The 11,005-nt window shown below is 47.2% G+C and overlaps 1 protein-coding gene across 3 annotated transcripts in view; it reads right to left on the bottom strand.

The window, feature by feature from the left end:
- Positions 1 to 7,963: 7,963 nt before the first annotated feature.
- DENND4B (DENN domain containing 4B) overlaps positions 7,964 to 11,005 on the bottom strand; it is a 57,986-nt gene continuing 54,944 nt past the window's right edge. For all 3 annotated transcript variants that reach the window (XM_083416421.1, XM_083416423.1, XM_083416422.1), the window contains 2 exons: positions 10,679 to 10,743; positions 7,964 to 9,542 (listed from right to left, as the gene is read on the bottom strand). In XM_083416421.1, the coding sequence (XP_083272547.1) occupies positions 9,397 to 9,542; positions 10,679 to 10,743 (211 nt within the window). In that variant the 3' untranslated portion in view covers positions 7,964 to 9,396. The remainder of the gene's footprint in view (positions 9,543 to 10,678; positions 10,744 to 11,005) is intronic.

Raw genomic sequence — 11,005 nt, 5'->3', positions numbered from 1 at the left:
TCACAAGAACCCTGCGAGGTAGGCTAGGCTGCAAGAAACAGCAGGGACTTCCCCAAGGTCGCCCAATTCACAGCATGCATTTAATCACGCTATCAAAAAAACGAAGATCATGGCCACTGGTCCCATCACCTCCTGGCAAATAGAAGGGGAAGAAATGGAGGCATGAGAGATTTTACTTTCTTGGGCTCCATGATCACTGCAGATGGTGACAGCAGCCACGAAATTAAAAGACGCCTGCTTCTTGGGAGAAAAGCAATGACAAACCTAAACAGCATCTTAAAAAGTAGAGACATCACCTTGCCAACAAAGGTCCGTATAGTTAAAGCTATGGTTTTCCCAGTAGTGAGAGCTGGACCATAAAGAAGGCTGATTGCCGAAGAATTGACGCTTTTGAATTCTGGTGCTGGAGGAGACTCTGGAGAGTCCCATGGACTGCAAGAAGATCAAACCTATCCATTCTGAAGGAAATCAGCCCTGAGTGCTCACTGGAAGGACAGATCCTGAAGCTAAGGCTCCAATACTTATGGCCACCTCATGAGAAGAGAAGACTCCCTGGAAAAGACCCTGATGTTGGGAAAGATTGAGGGCACAAGGAGAAGGGGAAGACAGAGGACAAGATGGTTGGACAGTGTTCTTGAAGCTACCAACATGAGTTTGACCAAACTGCGGGAGGCAGTGGAAGACAGAAGTGCCTGGCGTGCTCTGGTCCACGGGGTCACGAAGAGTCGGACACGTCTAAACGAATAAACAACAACAAATGAGAAGTGATCAACTCCTGTCTGGAAATCTATTTCCCCACCGTGGAAGGACGTGTGGATCCAGAATTGTCCTCTGCGGTCATTTACGGACACACTGTTAAGACCATGTCCATGGAAGACAATCATACTTGGCTATGAGTGATCGCCAAAGAAAGAAGAGACCATTATGAACAGTCCTGGCTTCCCCCAAGGAATTCTGGGAATTGTAGTTAGTTAAGAGTGCTAAGAATTGTTAGGAACCCCCCCCCCCGCCGCCGCCTCCTCCCAGAGCTGCAATTCCCAGAATGCTCTGGGAAGAGCTATTGAAACCACTTTGCGAATTGTAGCTCTGATCCTCTTAGCAGCTCCCATCATTCCTTGAGGGAAGCATCTTCTCTTGACTACATTGTAACAAATATATTATTAAGGAAGGCAGAAAATGAAACATTTTAAGTAAACAGGTTCAGGTAGATTTCATCCTGCACTTAAGTTTCAAGCAGATAACGTGTTACACACACAAGTTGCCAATATGTGCACACACACAAATGCTTATGCAAAAATATTTTATTGTGTATTAGTCAATCTTCAAACAGCCCTGGTGGCTCCTGAAAGAACCCACTCCCCATCTGACAAAATATGGTTCCAATAACAACACTTGGTTGTGCTTACACTAACTTCACAGGCATAAGGGAATTTTTATATTGAATAATGGAACACAGATAACCTAAGTGTAAGAGAAATATGGAAACCGCAAAGAGATAAGAGGGAAGTCAACTAACATATACGGGACTCAAACCAGTTTAGTGGAACAGAAAGAGTGTAATGGTAAAAGAAAATAGAAAATATGGAATATGAAGGTAATGTCTTTTTAGGAATTTTGTGTATAGAATATCCAAATTATGGTTTGTGCTCCTTAAATAATTTTGTGTATTCGATAAATATATTTTTCTTTTCTTGTTGATTTGTTTATTTTCATACTTTCTTTTATGTATCATTTTATTTTTTGTTCAAGTGGGTGTATGGATTTATTTCCATCTTGTAAATTTAAAAAAATGCCATAAAGATTATTCAAAATAAATAAATAAATAAATAAATCCACTCCCTGCCCCCTAACCAACTGCCACAGCCACCTTGCGACTTGTGTTTATTATAGTTTTAACTGAGGCACATTGTTCCAGTTTATGGCTCCCACTGCATTTCCAAGCACAATTCAGAGTGTTCATGCTGACCTTTAAAGTTCTTAACGGCCCTGTACACCTGAAGGAACGTCTCCACCCTTATCATTCAGCCCGGACACTGAGGTCCAGCTCCGAGGGTTTTCTGGCAGTTCCCTCACTGCCAGAAGTGAACTTACAAGGAACCAGGGAGAGGGTCTTCTCGGTGGTGGCGCCCGCCCATCAGATGTCAAGGAAAGAAACAACTATCTGACTTTTAGAAGACATCTGAAGACAGCCCTGTTTAGGAAAGTTTTTAATGTCTGGTGTTTTATTGTATTTTTAATATTTTGTTGGAAGCTGCCCAGAGTGGCTGGGGAAACCCAGCCAGATGGGCTGAGGTATAAATAATGAATTATTATAATATTATTATGGGAAGCCTACAAGCAGGACCTGAGTGTAAGAGCACTCTCCTCACTTGTGACTCCCAGCAAGTGGTATTCAGAAGCATTGATGCCTCTGATGGTGGAGACAGAGCACAGCCATCATGGTTAGTTGTCATTCATAGCCTTGTCCTTTGTGGTTTTGTCTAGGCCTAAAGGACCCCTGACCATTAGGTCCAGTCATGGCCGACTCTAGGGTTGCGGCGCTCAGCTCGCTTTATTGGCCGAGGGAACCGGTGTACAGCTCCTGGGTGATGTGGCCAGCATGACTAAGCCGCTTCTGGCGAACCAGAACAGTGCACGGAAACGCCGTTTACCTTCCTGCCAGAACAGTACCTATTTATCTACTTGCACTTTGACATGCTTTCGAACAACTAGGTTGGCAGGAGCAGGGACCAAGCAACGGGAGCTCACCCCGTCACGGGGATTCGAACCGCCGACCTTCTGATCGGCAAGTCCTAGGCTCTGTGGTGTAACCCAAAGCGCCAACTGCGTCCCTAGAGGACATCTGAAGGCAGCCTTATATGGGGAAGTTTTAAAATGTTTAATGTTTTATTATGTTTTTAAATGTTGGAAGCCACCCAAATTTGCTGGGCAACCCATTCAGATCGGCGGGGTATAAATAAAATAAAAATAAAATTTGTTATTGTTGTTGTTGAATAGGATGTCACTATTTTCATTCGAGAAATGTTGAAGGGTATGTAATCCTCTTTTAAAGCCCTCCACAATGGTGGCTATAATTGACTCCTGTGAAGCGAGTTCCCTAGTTCTACTCTGGGCTGCATGAAGAAGTTTTGTGTGTTTTTTTAATTTAATTTTTATTAGTATTTTCCATACAACACCACCACCACCACAAAAATATCAAAAAATAACAATACATAAAAACCAACATATGAAAAAAACCAAATCCATATCTTACAAGTTAATAATATAAACACTAAAAAGAAAAAACATTGACTCCCACCAATCCCACACCACCTCCTTTACCTCTCATTATGTCTTCCGGTTTTCCTTATCATCTCTATCCTAGCATCTAGATATAAATCCCTCTTTCTTATCCTTTCACTTCACAAGGTTAGGCTGCATGAAGAAGTTAACTCCTGTTATCTGTCCAGAATCTTCCAACATCCAGCTTTCATTGGATATCTAGTGTTATGAAATAGGGAGGACAAAAATATTTTCTTTATATGCTTTCTCCATGCCATGCATAATCTTGTAAACATCTGTCAAGTCACCACCTAGTTTCTCTGCACTTAAAATGGTGCAAGCTTTCCCCATTAGATTATAGTGCAAGGTTTTGTGCACCTCTGTCATGGGAGGGTTCTGCTTCTCCTAGGTCCCTTACCTTTCCCGCCCCGACCTGGCCACAGTGATCCATGCGACGGTCACCTCCAGGCTTGACTACTGTAATTCGCTCTATGCGGGGCTGCCCTTGAAGATGTCCCAGAAACTCCAGTGGGTGTAGAATGCTGCAGCGAGGCTCCTCACGGGGTCTCTGCCATGGGAGCATATTCACCCAGTGCTTTTCAAGCTGCACTGGCTCCCGGTGGAGTACAGGGTCAGATTTAAGGTGCTGCTTTTGACCTTTAAAGCCCTTCATGGCCTAGGACCCTCATACCTACGGGACCGCCTCTCCCGGTATGCCCCACGGAGAGCCTCAAGGTCCATAAATAGCAACACCCTAGAGGTCCCGGGCCCTAAGGAAGTTAGACTAGCTTCAACCAGAGCCAGGGCCTTTTCAACACTGGCTCCGGCCTGGTGGAACGCTCTGCCTCATGAGACCAGGGCCCTGCAGGATCTGATTTCTTTCCGCAGGGCCTGTAAGACAGAGTTGTTCTGCCTGGCCTTTGGCTTGGAGCCAATTTGATTCCCTCCCCCTCTTTTTTCTTTTTTCTTTCTCCTCCTGTGATGAGGCTGCATTTTAATATTTGAATGTTTCAATATTTGAATGTTGTATTTTAATCTTGTTTTTAAGTTGTATTCATTCAACTTGTTTTTATTATTGCTTGTTAGCCGCCCTGAGCCTGGCCTTGGCTGGGGAGGGCGGGGTATAAATAAAAATTATTATTATTATTATTATTAGAGGGATTTTGGCACCAGCAGGAATTGAACCCAGAATCAGCTGTTTCCTAGTCAGGACCTTTGCCCACCTAAGCTACACCCCGCCAAAGGTTCTGCCTTCAAACCAAACCAAAATGTTTCGGAAAGGAACACAGGAATATGTCTTACATGGAGTCAGAACATGGACCCATTCAGTCCAGTACACTGACTGGCAGTGGCATTCCAGGGTTCCAGGCAGGGAGTTTTCTACCTGGAGTTACTGGGGACTGAAACTGTTTTAAATACTAAACATGCATTGCTTCCTTACTTCGAGTCAGAGCTTTGTACCCTCCAACATTTCTCCAAAGAAAATAGGGACGTCCTAAGGAAAAGCCGAGGGATGCGGGTGGCACTGTGGGTTACACCACAGAGCCTAGGACTTGCCGGTCAGAAGGTCGGCGGTTCGAATCCCCGCGACGGGGTGAGCTCCCGTTGCTCGGTCCCTGCTCCTGCCCACCTAGCAGTTCGAAAGCACGTCAAAGTGCAAGCAGATAAATAGGTACCACTCCGGCAGGAATTCGGCACCTAGAATTCCTTTTAGGAATTCTAGGTGCCGAAATCCCAAAGGAGCAGAAAAGACTATTTATGCATGCGACCACAGCTGCACGGATTTTATTGGCCCAGAGATGGAAAGAAGATAAAGTCCCGACCAGAGAAGACTGGCAGATGAAGTTAATGGGACTATGCTGAAATGGCTAAAACGACGGGAAGAATCAGAAATCAGGAAGACTAAAATTTTAAAATGAATGGGGAGAATTTATAACTTATCTTAAAGACCATTGTAAACAGTTAAAATCATTAGGAGGATTGGAGTAACACTTGTAGTTTAAGTTTGAATTCTGGACATAACAGAAGAGGTAAAGGATTTGGAGTATCATAAAAGATCTGGGAGGAAATGATTAATAATAAGACCCATAAAGGGAAGGATGGAAGTCCAGGAGATTCCTTGGAACCTTGTTTTTATGATTTATGTTTGATATATCTCTGTAATTTGAAAACCAAATAAATAAATTTTGGGGGGGAAAGCATGCCCAGAGCTGTGGCTCTTCATCAAAGAGAATGCAAGAAAGGAGAAAAGAACAGGTGGCGGTAGCAGCAAGCCTAAAATAAAATAAAAAAAAACCCCCTGTACAGCAGTCCCCGAAGCCCAGATATCGCTAGGACTCAACATGGCTGCCAGTTTACAAAAGGAAAGATGGCAGGGCGCCAGTTGGGACTCTGGCCTGGATCTATGGCTTCCTTCTGCTTCTCTGCCCCTCATTGGCTGGCGGCACATGACTGACAGGCTCCAGGCCCTCCCCACAAGTACGGATGACGGTGGAGCGGCAGGGGCCAATAAGCTTCTGCCACCCAAAACAGAAAGTGAGGGAAGTATTGATTTCCTAAACAGGCTATTTCTGGCAAGCCCCAGCGCCAAAAGTCTGGCAAGGTCATCCCAGGGGAGGCTGGCGATTCAGTTCCTGGCCGTTTTCCTCTGTCCCGTTAAAGAACAAAACAACACAATTGAGGTTCGTTTTCCTGGTGTGACGTCCTCCGCCCTATAAGAACATGGAGTGTTTGGTCTCAGGCAGCGGTCCTCCACGCACGTGGGGAAAGGAAGCCCCATTAAACACAGCGGGGGCAAATTCTGAGCAAACTTGCACAGGGTTGTGCTGGTAGACAGGTCTGGAGCCTCAGCAGCCCAGGAGCCTCCACCAGAACTTGCCCTGGGTCCGTGAGCCAAGATTTCATGTTTCCCATAATGCTCTTGGGGGCGCCATTTTGAATCCCCCACTGCTGACACCAGATAGTGGAGGCCATTGGGGCCACTCTACCTGTCCACCTCCTTAATGAAGTCACATTCAGAGCTGCAACTCTGGGAGAGGAATAGAAGGGTCTCCTAGCAAATCCCCAGGACCCTTCGTAATTCTGCGAAGGGAGCCATGACTGGCTAAAAGTGCTTTAAATGGATGGTGGGCTTGTGGCCTTGCCATCGTTCCGGTGGGCGACCCTGGCTCCCTGCAACCTCCTTAGTCTCCACGTGGCCTTTGTAGAGGGAGGGCGAGGACTAAACCAGAATTAGTTGGCTCTTATCAACCAATTCCTCTTGTCAAGCAATTGTAGCTCTCAACCCTCAAACAACTACACTTCCCAGAATTCTTTGGGGGTGTGGCTGGGGGAGTCATGGCTCTTAAAATGGCTTTAAATGTATGGCACAGATGTGGCCTTAGAAACATTAAAAAACTGCCATTTGCCGACTTAGACCTGCCAGTACATCTAGATTACGATGTTTGTCTCCCCCTAGATACTCTTTGAATACAACTCCATACCACTGGCCATGCTGAGTGAGGTGGTGAAGTTCAGGAATATCTGGAGGGCCAGTGTTTCCCCATCGCTGCTCTGCATGGACTGGCCAGTAGCTCTCTGGGGTTTGGACACAGATCAAGGGAAGTAATAGTGCCACTGTATTCTGCTCTGGTCAGACCTCACCTGGAGTACTGTGTCCAGTTCTGGGCACCACAGTTCAAGAAGGACACTGACAAACTGGAACGTGTCCAGAGGAGGGCAACCAAAATGGTCAAAGGCCTGGAAACGATGCCTTATGAGGAACGGCTAAGGGAGCTGGGCATGTTTAGCCTGGAGAAGAGGAGGTTAAGGGGGGATATGATAGCCATGTTCAAATATATAAAAGGATGTCACATAGAGGAGGGAGAAAGGTTGTTTTCTGCTGCTCCAGAGAAGCGGACACGGAGCAATGGATCCAAACTACAAGAAAGAAGATTCCACCTAAACATTAGGAAGAACTTCCTGACAGTAAGAGCTGTTTGACAGTGGAATTTGCTGCCAAGGAGTGTGGTGGAGTCTCCTTCTTTGGAGGTCTTTAACCAGAGGCTTGACAACCATATGTCAGGAGTGCTCTGATGGTGTTTCCTGCTTGGCAGGGGGTTGGACTTGATGGCCCTTGTGGTCTCTTCCAACTCTATGATTCTATGACATCCCATCTTGAGAAGCTGGAGTTGGGACTTGGGCTCTGTTGCATGCACAGCAGGTGCTACAATACAGAGTGGTGGTCTTTCCCCTAAAACGAAAGTTAAGATTCCAGTCCTCATGGCTCCAAACGATCTGAAGAACATAGGAAGTGGCTTTATACCTCCAGTTTGGATCATTGGGTCCATGTAGTTTACTACTGTCTGCCCTGACTCTGCGGGGTTTGAGACAGAATGGTTTAGCAACCCATCTCGCTTCCCAGAGAACTCTGGGAATTGTAGTTCTATGAGTGGAGCTGGGGTCTCCGAACAGCTCTCAGCTGCCTTAAGAAACGACAGGTCCCAGAATCTTTTAGGGGAAGCCGGGACTGTTTAAAGTGGCCTCGCAGCACTTTAAATGCATGGAGGGCCCACAAACACATATCCCAACCCATCAGGGATCACACATTCAAGCAGATCTTCGCGTTCCGTCGTCGCATTTACGGACTTGGGTTTCCGAGGCGAACCTGAGCCCAGCCTCCTCTTGTGCCCCAATCGAAGACGCGTGTGCAGTACCCCGGAAGGAAAATACAGAAGCCTCTTTATTTACAGAACCGGGAACATCGAAACGGACAAACCAACAAAATGAAGAATACAACAAATAGGGTCTTGATGGAGATCAGCCTCCATATTGCACAATCCGAGCCCTGAGGAGAAAGTGGGTGGCGGGACGAGACGCCGGGTTGCATCGAACGTTTGTTCTGCTCAGACTCGCTGAAATTAACGGGCCTAAGCTAGGCTGCACCCGCAACATACATTTAAAACCCTACGATACCACTTTAAACAGTCACAGCTCCCCACACCAAAGCATTCTGGGAGCTGCGGTTTGTTAAGGGTGCAGAGAGTTGCACGGAGACCCCTGTTCCCTTCCCAGAGCTACAAATCCCAGAGTGGTTTAACCATCAACCTTTCTCCTTAAGGGAACTCTGGGAATTATAGTTCTGTGAGGGGGAAGAGAGGTCTCCTAACAACTCTGAGAACCCTTAACGAACTACATCTCCCAGGATTCTTTGGGGGGAGCAATGACTGTTTAAAGCGGTATGATACCGCTTTAAATGTGGAGTGCGGATGGGGCCCAACTTCATTAATTCCAACAAGCCTGAGCAGAACTTAGCTGGAGACAACCCTTCCCTTGGGGAAGGGGCTGGCAAAGCAGAGAAAGAGGGAGGTGGACTTGTAGAATGGGCTCTTCAACCCCAACCACCCCATCACCTGCTAGCGGGCTCCTCTTTTCGGCAGTTAAAGCGACGACAACAACAACGAAAAAGGTCTCGACAATAAATAAATTATAAAATAGCTCTCTCTCTCTCTCCCTCCCCCCCTTCCCACCCCCACCCAACCCCGGAAAAAAAACAACACTGACGGTAAAAACAACAAACAAAAACCCAACTTGGCTTTGAGATGGGTTGCCCTCTTCCTGAATTGAAACCTGGTGTGTCGCGGGAAGAAACGGGCAGACTTGCCTTCCAGAAAATAACACAGTGCACAAAAATATAGAGGAGCTCTGGGAGGGGTCGACCCGGGTGGGGAGGAAGGGGGGAGACGGGAGGGGGAGGGGACGGCGTCCGGGTGTTCTCATGCATGTGCAGAGTGCAGTGCTGGGACAGGAGGGATGGGGAGAGGCACTCCCGAAACCCCAAATGCACCTGGTCCCTGAGACCCGCCGTCTCCCCACTGCCGGCTAGCGTTGGGACACCCCGCCCCAGCTCCGGGGGGGGGGGCACAGGGACCAGAGGGGTCTCTGAGGAGAGGACGGCGACAGGCCTCTCGTTCCGGGGTCCCTTAGTCTGCCCCAGAGGAGGTCCTGTGGTGGCAGCGACCGGCTCCCGCCGCGATTTGGTTATCAGCTCCCGTTGTGTCCTTGGCGATTCCTATGTTGCAGGAATTGGAGGGTGGGGGTGCCAGAGGTGAAACGGCAGGGGGGGAAGATTGGCGGCGGCGGCACGGGTGACCCCCGCTAGCATTCCAGGTTGGCCCCAAAGCTTTTCCGGCAGTCGATGGCCTTGGAGGTGAGCGGCTGGGCTCTCCATTGCTTCAGAGTCTCCTTCCCCAGGCTGCTGGCCAGCTTAGAATAGGCAGACTTATATTTCTTGTCGAAGTCGGCTGCAGAGAGGGGAAGAGGCAGAAAGTGAAGGCGCTCCCTCTTCTCCAGGTTTCTTCTTACAGCGGTTCTCAACCTGTGGGTCCCCAGATGTTGTTGGACTACAACTCCCATCATCCCTGAGCTCTGGCCTTGCTAGCTAGGGATGATGGGAGTTGTAGTCCAACAACATCTGGGGACCCACAGGTTGAGAACTGCTGTGGGAGAAGCAGAAGGACCTGACAGCTGGATCTCAGCACCCTGAGAATTTCAGCTTTTTTCATCCTTTTATTTTTAAATGAACACAGGCAGGTTTCTAGACCTTGTGGAACTCAGCACCCTGAGAATTTCAGCTTTTTTCTTCCTTTCATTTTTAAATAAACACAGGCAGGTTTCTAGGCCTCACAGACCCAAAGAAAGCCCCTCGAATTTGCACTTCAGCATCATGAGGATTTAGGAGGTAAAAGTCCACAAAGAATTTTTTTAATCCTATTGTAAGAAGCAGTCTATATGGAGCGTGGACTGGGCACAAAACCCTACTGGAAAGAAAAACGCCCCTGGCTATTTCCCACAAAAGAAAATAAATGTGGGGGCATAATGGGCTACATCAAATTTTTCTGAAGGTGGTTGTAAACCTTAAAAAAACAAGAAGAGAATGGATATCTGATTGGTTTCAGTATTGTCAAGTAAATGAAATATTTTTTAAAATTAGATATGCAGAACGAAGAGAAGACTTTGAAATCAAACTGTTAAGAGGGTAAGGAAAAACAGTTCTCAAAAATGTACAATGCAACAAAATTTTCAAACTCAAAAATGTACAATGCAACAAAATTTTCAAACTTCATGGATGCAAAGACAGTGCCAAAAAGATTCTTGAGAACGTTAGCCTTTTTCCTTTGGGGGGAAGAAATACAAGCAAGTTCCTAGACCTCATGGATGTAGCCTGTGTGGGTAATGACTTGTGAAATTGCTGGGTGTGGAGATCTCTTTCTCACTTCCCCTTCCTGCTTAGGAACTTCAGAGGCTGCCTTATACAGACCACAGGCCCAACCAGCTCAGCAGTGCCTACACTGGCCGGCAGCAGCTCTCCAGACATCCTCTGTCTCCAAGTAGCTTGTGCCATTCAAACCCCTCCGGGATACAGGGGCCTTGCACTTACCAATGTCCACGTGGTCTCTGCCCAGGGCTGCCAGCTTCAAGAAGAGAATCTCGTGGTAAACGCTCCTAAGGAGAAGAAGAGAACGAGGAGAGGGAATCAGAGCAGCGCAAAAGTCCCTGTGAAAGTGCCCATGGGACCACGGGGAATTTTTTAGCTTGGCAGCAGGGCACCTGACTTGCATGTAGAAGGCCCCCACTTTAAACCCCAGCATCTCCCGGTATGGCTGCCTGAAACTGTGGTGAGATGCTGTCAGTCAGTGCAGACAGCACTGAGTTGGATGGTCCAACACACTGAGAGGTAGCTCCCTATGTTCCTATTGAGGTTGAA

Source organism: Podarcis tiliguerta (genome assembly GCF_965153285.1).
Source record: "Podarcis tiliguerta genome assembly, chromosome: 16".
Taxonomy (NCBI): domain Eukaryota; kingdom Metazoa; phylum Chordata; class Lepidosauria; order Squamata; family Lacertidae; genus Podarcis; species Podarcis tiliguerta.
The sequence above is the reverse complement of the archived record's forward strand: the minus strand, read 5'-3'. Positions and strand labels throughout refer to the sequence as shown.